Source organism: Naegleria gruberi (genome assembly GCF_000004985.1).
Source record: "Naegleria gruberi genomic scaffold NAEGRscaffold_1, whole genome shotgun sequence".
Classification (NCBI taxonomy): Eukaryota; Heterolobosea; class Eutetramitea; order Acrasida; family Naegleriidae; genus Naegleria; species Naegleria gruberi.
In genome coordinates this window covers 1,401,269-1,413,508 of record NW_003163326.1, presented here as the reverse complement: position 1 = coordinate 1,413,508, position 12,240 = coordinate 1,401,269, and the positions used below count along the sequence as shown (strand labels likewise).

At 34.3% G+C, this 12,240-nt stretch overlaps 5 protein-coding genes across 5 annotated transcripts; 2 read left to right on the top strand and 3 right to left on the bottom strand.

The window, feature by feature from the left end:
• Positions 1-372: 372 nt before the first annotated feature.
• On the top strand, positions 373-2,179 carry NAEGRDRAFT_45291 (uncharacterized protein; the record flags this gene model as incomplete). The annotated part of the gene is made up of 2 exons (XM_002683572.1): positions 373-616; positions 1,605-2,179. 2 exons carry the CDS (start codon positions 373-375, stop codon positions 2,177-2,179), a joined length of 819 nt encoding a protein of 272 aa, XP_002683618.1.
• Positions 2,180-6,477: 4,298 nt separating this feature from the next.
• Positions 6,478-7,125, bottom strand: NAEGRDRAFT_61644 (uncharacterized protein; the record flags this gene model as incomplete). Its single annotated transcript, XM_002683265.1, has 1 exon — positions 6,478-7,125. One exon carries the CDS (start codon positions 7,123-7,125, stop codon positions 6,478-6,480), a length of 648 nt encoding a protein of 215 aa, XP_002683311.1.
• Positions 7,126-8,159: 1,034 nt separating this feature from the next.
• On the top strand, positions 8,160-9,675 carry NAEGRDRAFT_61643 (uncharacterized protein; the record flags this gene model as incomplete). Its single annotated transcript, XM_002683571.1, has 2 exons — positions 8,160-8,539; positions 8,586-9,675. The coding sequence occupies 2 exons, from the start codon at positions 8,160-8,162 to the stop codon at positions 9,673-9,675; spliced, it is 1,470 nt and encodes a 489-aa protein (XP_002683617.1).
• Positions 9,676-9,882: 207 nt separating this feature from the next.
• NAEGRDRAFT_61642 (uncharacterized protein) lies at positions 9,883-11,094 on the bottom strand (the record flags this gene model as incomplete). Its single annotated transcript, XM_002683264.1, has 1 exon — positions 9,883-11,094. One exon carries the CDS (start codon positions 11,092-11,094, stop codon positions 9,883-9,885), a length of 1,212 nt encoding a protein of 403 aa, XP_002683310.1.
• Positions 11,095-11,481: 387 nt separating this feature from the next.
• Positions 11,482-12,240, bottom strand: NAEGRDRAFT_3023 (uncharacterized protein; the record flags this gene model as incomplete). Its single annotated transcript, XM_002683263.2, has 1 exon — positions 11,482-12,240. A coding segment is annotated over one exon (759 nt), but the record flags the coding sequence as incomplete, so codon positions are not given.

Genomic DNA, 12,240 nt, shown 5'->3' with positions numbered 1-12,240 from the left:
AAACAAAAATGGAAGAAGGATGTTAAAACCCATTGTCTTATTAATACATTAAGAGACCTCTAAAATTAATATCTGAATAGAGGCGTATTGTTTATAGTATTTGAAGTCAATATTTCCATAATAATGCACTAGTCTTTAAGAATGGTGAAGCGTGTTTCCTTATTACTTCTTTCCCTCCTCATCTGCCTTATAGATGCCAAGCGCCCTTTTCAGTTAAACCTTAACATGTGACCGTTGTTGTTCCCTTTTCATTCAGTTCATGTTGTGTGCAAATTCACTTTAAAAAAAGCAGTTTAAGTTGCGATCTGATCAGTCTTATTAATCACCCAACACATCTATTATTTATTATTATTGGATAACACACTAGTAATAATGGAAGGCAAACCAAATAAAGTTTCACGTGCTTTGCACTTGTTGGATGGTCGTCCGGAAGGGTTTGAATTCTCAGCTATTCGTCCAATTGTATTGAATGGTGGACTTGGTCAGAAAGGAGCCACTGTGTACTATCAAATTAAGAAGAGAAGAGCAATTATTTCAATTGTTTTGGGAGCCTTATGTCTTATTATTGGTATCCTGGCTGGTTTGGCATCAATTGGTATTGGAAGTTACTATTCAAGTAAGTATTGTTTGATTACCAACCATTTAACAATTTCACTAGTTTGTGTGGGTTCTGAAGTCGACGATCCAACTACATGTTTTCATATGGCTATTCCGATCGTTCTTGCTTTGGTCTCTGTGTTTTTCCTCTTGATTGGTATGATACTCTTAATTGTTGGTATTAGATGGTTCTTTATATTGAGAAGTAATGTGGCACCTTTGGCAAACGCCACCATTGTACAACCTCACAGTAAGGTTATAGAAACAAGAAAGACCACAAAGGTCACCACTGTTCAACCAACTACTACAACCTATTCCACTTCACAAACAACAGAGGCATCCTCTGTGGTTCAATATAATTCAACACCTGAAGTTCTTAATCATGTCTAAAGATGCTATTTCTCCAGTCTGCAACGACAGCATTTTGAAACTCTCTTCTTCGACGAACAATTTAAAATCGAAAAGTTGATGGAAACCTGAAAGACAAAATCTTGAATCATGAATCAATTCACTTATCTTGACCATCAATAAAGAATAATAACAATATGTGCCAAAACAATACAGTCCAATCCCCTTAACCCTTATCATATATTGGTCATCAGAGATAAACAGGTCTTTTCAACGCTTGTGAACACCAGAAGCGTCAATTGCTGGGAAAAAAGCTTGTTGAATTGTGGTGATATCTTTTGAACCAGTGTTCTGGTAATGAACTTTATAAGCAATGTATAAACAATTTACAAAAGTAGAGATATTCGTTACATATTAAGGCCCTGAAAGCGAGAGGAGCGCTTGTTAGGGATTATAATGAAATACTACTGGATGAACTTACTATATGTTGTGTCTCTTAGATTTGTAATCAGATTCACAGGTTGACCCTTGACGAAATAAAAGGCAGCCTTAGTTTATCAATTTATAAAACAATCAAAAACAAAATAACACAACAATGAAATCATTTATTATTGCTCTCTTCTTGGGATTAGTCTCCCTCCAATATGTTTTGGCCTTAGGTACTGGTCATGAACGCTTTGCTATTTACAAGACCTCTGATTGTTCAAGTGATGTTATTGGAAACGTTACCCTTAATACTAAGGTTCCTCTCTTAGATCCAGTCTGTACTGATCTTTCTTGTACTTCTCTTGGTAGCTTGTCCGTCAAGCCTCTCTGTGCTGAAAAGACTATGCCTGCTGAAGCACCAGCTGGTACTGTCATGATTAGCTATTATGGTCCAACTGATGCTACTTGTTCTTCATCTGATGGTGCTAAGATATCTGCCTCATTCAGTGTTAGTGCTAACCTCGATTCTTCTGTCTGTATCCAAATGCCAACTCTTCCAGATGCTTTGAGGTCTGTTGCTGACAAAGTTTCCTTCTTTGATTTCAAGGCTCTCAAGGTCTCTGGATGTGGAAACCTTAAGGCTTATACTGATACTGCTTGTACCACTGGTGAAAAGGCTTTGCCTGGTGCTAATGGACTCTGTGTTAGTGGCTACAAGGTTCATTGTACTGCTGCTAACAATGCTACTGCTATGAAGGTCTCCTTCTTTGTTCTTACTTTGGTTGCCTTGTTGTTCTTTGCTTTCTAAATACAATAAATGTATATAATTCTAATTAAGCTTGATGCACTTATCACACAAGAAAGTTTGGTGGCAATCTTTACCGCCAAAATTATTTTAAAATAAATCACAAAAAAAATGTCTGACGACGAACATTCTATCATTGAAGATGACGAAATGTCTTCATCATCCGAAGCTGAAAACAACGATCAAGAACAATCAACAAGCGAACTATTAGTTTCTGGTGATGGTAAAATTTTAACAAAAAGATTGATAATTCAAAAGATGGTGATGACTAATTTTAAATCGTATGCAGGAGAAAGAGAGATTGGACCTTTCCACAAGGTTTGTTGATGTTAAATTTATTATTTACAATTTATTTTAGAGTTTCACTTGTATTGTTGGTCCGAATGGATCTGGAAAGTCAAACGTTATTGATGCAATTCAATTCGTATTTGGTAAGAAGGGAAAGAAGTTGAGACTGAAGAAACTTTCTGAATTGATTCACTCTTCCAAAAATTATCCAGATCTTTCTCATGCCTCTGTTTCTGTTCATTTTGCAGAAATTTACATCAAAAACGAAACAACAGATGAAGAAGATTACCAATTAGTACCAAAATCCGAGTTTGTGGTAACAAGAACTGTAACTAGAAATAGTAACTCTGTGTACAAATTAAATGAAAAGAAGAGCTCATTTGCAGAGGTGACAAAATTACTCATGTCTAAAGGAATTGATTTGGACAATAACAGATTTTTAATCCTCCAAGGAGAAGTGGAACAAATTTCACTAATGAAACCAAAGGCTCCTTCTGAGAATGAAGAGGGTCTTCTCGAATATATTGAAGATATTATAGGAACAAACAAATATGTAGAAAAAATTGAAAAATCACTTGTATTAGTAGAAGAGCTAAACGACCAAAGACAAGAAAAGATGAATAGAGCAAACCGTGCTAGAAAAGAGAAAGAATCATTGGAGGGTCCAATGAAAGAAGCTGTCAATTTTTTAAAAAAGAAAAGGCACTTAGTGGAGAAGAAACACACACTTATTCAGAAACACTTAGTGGACGCCTCATTAAGACTTGACAATAAGAAAAAAGAACACGAGACAAAGGAAAAACAATATAATGAAGAGAAGGAAAAACTTCAAACGGTCCAACAACAAATAGGCTCCAAAGAGGAAGAATTTAAGAATGCTAAAAAAGAAGCAGAGACCGTTTCAAAACAATTACAAAAAGTCAATAAGAAATTTTCAGACCTCGAGAATCAAGATCAACAACTCAAAGAAGAAGTTAAACTTGAGAAAACCAGAAAACAAAATCTAGAAAAGTCCATCAAAACAGCTTCAACAAAAAAGGAAGAAATACTGTCACAAATACAAGAATTGGAAAATGATGAGAATAATACCAACGAAGAAATAGTCTCGTTAGCTCCAGAGTTGGAAAAGGCAACTCAAGTCTGTGAAGAATTGTATTCTGAATGTAAAAAAGAAATTGCAGATCTCTCCAAACAAAAGGAAACAAAGCAAAAGGAGTTAGCCCCTTTCAAACAAAAAGAAAATAAGATTAATGAAGATATTAGTGTTAAACAATCTACAATAGAGTTACTAACTTCTAAGAGAAATAGTTCAAAAACAGATTTGGAAAGAAAAAAGCAAGAAATTGAAAAGGTCAAAGCTGAACTAACTACTAAAAAACAACAAAGAGAGGGAGAGGAAAGAGTTCAAAAGTCAATTTTCGATAAGATAAAAGAAAAGGAAGAACAGTTGGCTCAAACCAATTCTGGTCTCCAAGAATCAGAACAACAAGTAAGAACGCTTAGACAACGCTTCCATACGTTGAAAACAGATCAACAAAACAGTGCCTCTCAGAACAAAGTTGTAAAAGCACTTGTCAACAACTCAAACATTCCAGGTGTATGTGGAAGATTAGGTGATTTAGGAACTATAGATCAAAAGTATGATCTTGCTGCTTCTGCCAATGGTTTGTTAAATGGTATCGTGGTAGAAACAACTGAAAGTGCCACCAAATGTGTTGACTATCTCAAAAAAAGCAATATTGGTATCGCTACATTCATTATTATGGATGTGATTAAAAAACCCCAAAATCCAGGTCCACTTCCGGAAGGAACCCAACTTTTAGTTGACTTGATTACTACAGATGAAAAATTCAAACTTGCATTCCACTTTGCATTCCAAAATACCATTGTAGCCCAAGATTTGGACAAGGCAACAGTTGCCTCCAAATACAATCAAAAAAGATGGAGAGTGGTTACTCTTAATGGTGAGGTAATAGAAGACAGTGGTACTTTGAGTGGTGGTGGAGGTGCAAAATCAACTGCAAGAGGATTAATGACCTTCACTGGAGGATTAAAGAAAATGGTACGTATAACCGAAGAAGAGGTAGAAGAAGCAGAACAATCTCTTCAAAAAGCTGAAACTGAACTGGGAGCCACCTTACAAAACAGATCTTCATTAACTCAACAAATAAGTAATCTTAGAATAGCGAGTAAAAAGTCTGATACTAGTATTAGGGAAATAGATTTGGATACAAAATCTCTTTCAAATACTATTTCTGATCTAGAGAAGCAAGTTAAGGATATCCAGGATCAAATGAAAACCGAGGACCTTAGCAAGTATGAACAGGAAATTGAATCTCTAAATGAAGAATTAGAAGAGCTAGAGAAAAGGCTTGAAAAACACAAAAAGCAATACGAAGATATAGACAAGGAAATTAAGGAAATAACAAAACAAATTGACAATGCTGGTGGAGGAAAACTAAAAAAACAAAACGAAACAGTTAGGCAATTGACTAAGCAATTGGATGAAGCCCAAGACAAGGTAAGCAAGATTCAGGTGCAGAAAGAGAGTAAACAAAAACAATTAGCAAAATTGGAAAAGCAAACCACATCCGATATTAAAGAAGCTGAAATGATTGTCAAGAAGATAGAAACCCTTGAGGAACAGAGAAAGCAACTAGAAGACCAGGGTGTTACATTAAACGACGAAATATCACGCTTGAAAGAAGAACTAAAGGGAAAAGAAGATGTTCTCAAACATAAAGAAAGTGAGTTTGAAGCTGTAAAGCTGGAAATCAAAACCGTTAGAGAAAAAGAACTAGAGTTGAAAAATACTCTTGAAGATATTAGCAAAGAATTAAGAGATACTGAAAGACTCTTCACTAGGAAGAAGGAAGAAATTGAAAAGATTGAAAAATCATTCGATGAAGATTTTGCTGTGTTAATTGAAATGGAAGATTTAATAGAAAGAGAAAAGAGAGGTAATGAGGACAATATGGACACTAGTGAGGATGAGATTACAAATGCTGAAGAAGTATCTTTTAATCCAATAGGAAAGAGTCTTTCAAAGAAATTGAAAAGAAAAACTGATTTAGAACTTTCCGAAATTGGTTTTGATACACTCAATTATGATATTACAGTTATTGAATCCGAACTGGAAAAGATGAAGCCAAATATGTCAGCTATTGATGAATTTAAAAAGAAGGAAGATGATTATCAAATGAAAAACAAGGAATTTGAAACGGTAACCCAATCAAGAAATAAGGCACAAAAGGAATACGAAGATCTCAGAAAGAGAAGACTTGATGAGTTCATGAAAGGATTTACTAATATTACAATGAAACTGAAAGAAATTTACCAAACCATTACCCTTGGTGGTGATGCTGAATTAGAATTAGTAGACAGTTTAGATCCTTTTTCTGAGGGTATTGTTTTCTCAGTAAGACCACCAAAGAAGAGTTGGAAGAATATTTCTAATCTATCTGGTGGTGAGAAGACTCTTTCTTCTCTTGCTTTAGTTTTTGCCTTGCATTACTATAAGCCAACACCAATATATGTTATGGATGAAATTGATGCTGCCTTGGATTTTAGAAATGTTTCGATAGTAGCAAATTATGTAAAGGAGAGAACAAGAAATGATGCTCAATTTATCATTATTAGTTTAAGAAACAATATGTTTGAATTAGCAAATACTCTTGTTGGAATCTACAAGACAAATGATGTGACCAAGAGTATTACTATTAATCCAACTTTAATGTCGATTCCTGCCAACAATAATAACAACAACAATTAACTTCTTTGAACTCAATGAGCTGTTATAGTATTTTCTTACATTTTCAGCAACCCACTCCCAAACCAACAAATTACAATGAATGGTTTGTGTGGTATCGAACCAGAGTTCATTATTGGCACATCTGGTGGGAACAGTTACTGATGTTTATTGTTCAATAAGTGAAAGCAAAATTGGGGGACTCTATATACAGACTTGATATTAACAATGCAATAAGGGTAAAATCATCGGACAACATGTCCTATTACAAAAGGTTACTAATCTTGACTCTATCAAAACGTTTGGCAATAAGAGAAATATCATCATTGGAATATTTGGTAATTAAGTTTGGATAATTCAAAACAAAATCAACAGCCAAGTCAATCAACCTTGAATTTTCCTTGTTGGAACTTGACTTTTGGTTTAACAGAGATTGGATTCTTCTGTATGGCCAACGTTCAATATTGAGTCTTGTCTTGATTCTTTTGAGCTTACTCTTGGAGCACCCCAAACGTTTTGCAGCTTCTCCTTCTGGAAGAAAGAAATGCTTCTTAATATCATCATAGCAAATGTAACTCTTTTGATTGGCACTTGTTCTATTGCACCGAATGATTTGAGATTGGTGTGAGGTGGTAAACGTGTTTTTCAAGTCTACTGATCTCATTCTTGACTTGCCTTCGTCTTCATTGGAACTTGAAGTGGAATCTTCATCAAGAATGAGAGATTTACGAGTACGGTTGTTACTTCTTTTCAGAATTGAAACATACTCATCAGAGTTTTGACTAGTGGTTGATGAGGACGTATAGTCAGGAACACATAATATATGAGTGGAAGTTTTTACATTGGTTAAGTTAACCAAGTGTGAGATCGTTCCATTACTAGTTGGTATTGGTGATGAAGTTAAGGCAAACATGTTCAAAATGTCAGTGTATTGTTAAGAATTGAGGAAAATGAAAAATGAGTTAGGGAAGATTAGTGATGGTGGTGTTGATAAATAGGGATTGGTAATGGAGTGATGGATTGAATGTACACAACCAGTCTACAGACACGTAGCCAAGCTTTGGGAGGGGATTAAAGTTGTTTTTTTGAATAATGCTCTCTCCATTTCTCTAACACCACTATATATGTTTTGGCTGAGATTGGGGTGTTGTGTTGGTTGTGTGTGGAAGGGATACCACATTGAGTTGTTGTGAAAATGGATGGTTACTTCTCTCTATAATATGAGGGGCACATTCAAACTGTACCTTTCGGATCAGGGCGAAGGTTTACTAAGAAGTTTCACATCGCGCTCACTAGTGTAATTTCAGCTAAAGATAACAATGCATTCCTTGTTATAGAGGAGATTTTCTATCAAGGTTCCTAAGGTATGGACCACCAGAGATTTTTACGAGCGATTATAGGGATTAAACAGAGCGTGTAATTTTAATACAAATCTCGCGCTTACTGGAGTTTACTGTCAACATTTGTACTCTTAATTTTGGTCTTTATCGAATGAATCGATTATGCCACAGTATTTCAATGGTTCATGTGGTGTGTTGATTGTTTCAAACAATGGTATGCATATTGCAGCATTGGTTTAGTAGGTTGAAAATAAGGGAGATACTGCTGTTTAGTGTATTGTACCGATCCTTAACAACAATAGAAATCAAGCATGAATGATTGCCAACATTAAACGCCAACAAATATTGAGGTTGAAGAATGTGGGGATCATAACATTTTATAATAAGATCAGAGTGAACCATTTACCAACATTCTAAACTGTTCTAATTCTATAGGTAATTATTGCAGTGTGTTAGTTTGTGATCAATGTAATTGTTTTGATATTTATTTGAAGAGACAGTGTTATATCAGCATTTGAACCATAATACGCAAAATTGAATTGAATCTGCTCAAATACAATTTGGCGCCAAATCTACATCACACAATAATATTTATTATTAAAAAAAAATGAATATTTTAATGATGGGTTCCTCGCTGGATAAGCTAATTGATGCCTATCCGGAAGACTTGGGAGAGGGTTTTAGTCTTAGCGAGGCAGAAAAGATGGGAACTGCTGTAAAATTTAATCATAGAGGAAATTTAATTGCCATCGGATGTGTTGATGGAGCCTTGCGAGTGTATGACTATGATACTCTCTCGCTAATTTCACATATAACAATGATTGAATCTTATCCCATTTCTGCAATAGAATGGTTTAAAGATTATAGATATATTCTGGTGGCTTGTTCTACAAAGGTTTTTATTTGTGATATAATTGAACGTAGATGTATAAAGAAAATTGAAATGCCAACTCCACTGATAAGAACCTACCTTTGTCCATCTAATGAGTAGGTATTATTTAGTACTACAATAATTTTTAATGTGTTTTAATAGGAGTTTAGTACTTTGTTGCACAGTTGATAATCCACCTTTTCTTGTAAATTGGCAAACTGATGAGAGGAGACAACTTCCAATCAAACTTCATGAATACAAGGTAAAGAGAAAGGATTGTGTCGGAGGACTTTTCACACCTTGTGGAAAATATATATTCATCGGAAACACTGTTGGACAAATAGTAGTTGTAAATACAGAAACATTAAGAGTTGTTCCATTTCAATCACATCCAGTTGATACACCATTTCACATTTCCGAAGATGTCAATATTGATTTGAAATCAAAGCAAGTAGTAACTAATAAGTTTTACTTTATTGTACAGTTAGAATTTTCAAAGAATGGTGGGTATATTGCAGTGAATACTAGAATGGCCATTCATGTTTTTAAAGTCGAGTTTGAAAAGACAAGAAATGGAGAGTTTGTGAACTTTACAAAAATTAAGGAGTTTAAGAATGCAATTATGCATGAAAATTATACACTCTGCTCCTTCTTGAATTCTACAACAGTACACAATGATTCAAGTTATTTATTAGCAACTAATGGAAGCAAAGTACTAATTTATGAATATATTATTTATGGTGAGCTTGTAAAAATTCTAGAATGTCCATATAATGAAAATATAACTGCATTAACGTGTCATCCTCAAAATTTCAAATATATAAGACCTGTTGTTGTAACGGCAACCATTGGAGCTAATATTTTATTTTGGACTAAACACGTTGTGGAAAATTGGAGTGCATTCTCTCCAGATTTTGATGAAATAGATTGTAATGAAATGTATATTGAAAGAGAAAATGAATACGATAACGATTGTGAAAATGAATTCAAAACAGCTCTGTATCCTTCGAATTTAGAAGACGAATCCCAAATAATAGACATTTTTGCCAAACCTAGTGATATGAACACGTTTCAAGACGAAAATTTTTACATACCAACAGTCCCTTCACTTCCTGAAGATGATGAAAAAGTTGTTTTTGAAAAGAAACAAGTTACACCCAACCAAAAGAAGAAGAGACCTACAAAACCACCAACCAAAAAGAAGAAAACCAGTGCTATTGAGGATAGTGATAGTGATTATGAAGATGATTAAATTCATTCTTGTCATGTGTAATTGTGTCCTGAATTTGTTCTTTGCACGATGTTTGGATCTCATAGAATCTGCCTGAACAATAAGAATCCTAGGCTATTTTGCATCACCTCTCCTAAACTGTTGGAAACTTTGAGAAATCGTTCATGTGAAGTTCTCTCTTAATCATTGTTCTCCAGGTATTTCAATAAATGTTGTAATGCTGAAAACCTATTTATTTTTCTTCTTACTGGAAGACAATGAGTCGATGGCCTTTTTAGCAATGATAGAAGAAAGTTGATCTCTCTTCCTCTTTTTGGTTGTGCTCTTTGATTTTTCTGCAACTTGCTCTCTAGGATTTTGTGAAGGGTTAGGTGTTTTGTAATTCTTCACCTTTGATAATATTGAGATAGGAGTTTTTGGTGTTAATTGTTTGACTGGCTTGTTGGTTGAGTTATTTTCATTTGTTGCTGGTTTCTTCTCTTGTGAGGATTTTGGTGTTATTGCCTTTTCTTGTGAAGATGCTTTTGGGGTTGTAATTTGTTTCTTCTCTTGTGAGGCTTTTTGTTCTTGAGAGGCTTTTGGAGTTGTTACCTTTTCTTGTGAAGATTTTGGTGTTGTAATTACTTTCTTCTCTTGTGTTGAGGATTTTGGAGTAGCTTTTTGTTCCTGTTTCCTCTCTTGTGAGGATTTTGGAGTAAAAACTGGTGCCACCTTCTTCTCTTGTGAAGATTTTGGTTGAGATGATGATTTTTGAGGTGTTGATAGAGGTTGACTTTGCTTTGATTGTTCTGGTTGGTCAACCTTCTTGGTAACCTCTTCTTTTTGAGATGATTCATCACGAGTGAGGAGTGTATCTACAGCTTGTGTACAGAGTGCTTCATTAAGCTCATCAGTCATTTTTACAGGTTCTTCATTTGATTGGCTCAATATGTCATCCATAAGAGGAGATAGGTCGTCAATAACCATAGAGTCAGATTCTTGACTCTTTTGTGCAGATTCCTCAGGGAAGAGTTGTTTTTCCACATGTTGTTCCTCATTGTCTGAAAAGATAATATCTTCATCAAAATCAATTTCTGGAGAATCTTGACTTGGTTGAGAATTTTGGTTTGATGTAATTGTAGTGGTGGTGGCTGGTGTTTCATTCTCTTTTTTATCGACAACTGCTGATGATTGTGGAATTTCTGGGGAAATAGTTTGTTTCTTTTCCAATTCTTTAGTTTCAATAAACTTATCAAAAATTGAATCGTCATCCTCTTCAAATATTACAACTTTTTCATCATCATTACTTGTTGCACTACTTGTAGAGAATTCAAGTGAAGTTGCTACATTGCTGATAGTAGAACGTTCTACTTGCTTTTTTCTAGATGATGCTGGTATTGGTGAAACAATTTCGTATTGAATGTTTTGCTTTGGTTGATTGTCCAATTCCACAAAAATCATTGGATTTTTGCCAAATATTATTTCTACAATATTAGACCTAGCTGGAGACTTTGAAATGATATCATCCCAATTTGTTGGCAATTCAAACTTGATCGGAGTATTGTTCTTATCTACATAAAGATATTGTACATTTTTTATAGCAACACTATCGGTAGGATAGAATTTTTCATACTCTCTTTCCAAGAACAATTCAAACTCTTCTCTTGTTTGTAGTGATGTGGTTGGGAAAAAGCAAATTGCCTTTCCATTGCTGAACAACACATTTAATTGAAGTTGAGGCATTTTTTTTATATTTAACTTTTTAAAATGGCGGGAAAACAATTCTACCAACTGCTCGTAGTTATCAAAAAAGATTTGCATGTTTACAATTGAGTTGAACCCTGAAATTTATTCTTGCTTGACACCTGTAATGAAATAATTAACATCAATTTCAGTATTCTTTTCAATGAATGCCTTATTCAAGAGTGGATTATATTCCATTCCTTGAACATCATATAGTTTGACATTGGCTTGATTCATGAAAATGACCATTTCTTGTGGAGTAACATATTTTCTCCATTCGTGTGTTCCTCTAGGTACCAAATTTAAAACATATTCTGCCATCACAATGGTATACAAGTATGATTTTGGAGTTCTGTTCATTGTACTGAGAATGAGAAATCCATTAGGTTTTAACAATTTTGATAAATTATGAACAAATGATTGAGCATGAGCTACGTGTTCAATAACTTCCACTGATACAATACAATCGAATTTTGTACTTTCATTATTATAAAGTAAATTTTCAACTGTAGAGTGAATATAATTTAAATTATTCAATGAAGTATTATGTGTTCTGGCAATATTAATATTATCCAGAGAAGCATCCAATCCAGTTACATTAGCACCTAATCTTGCCAAACATTCAGAAACAAGACCGCCTCCACAACCAACATCCAATATATTCAGTCCCTTCAATGGTTCATGTGTATTATCACTGATATTAAAATGTTTAACAATTTGTGATCGGATATATTCCATACGTGTTGGATTAATGTGATGAAGAGTTTTTAAAGCTCCATTAGGATTCCACCATTCATTAGTTCTTGCAAGTAATGAAAACTTGTTCACTTCATGAATATCAACGGATGATGGTGATGATGAATT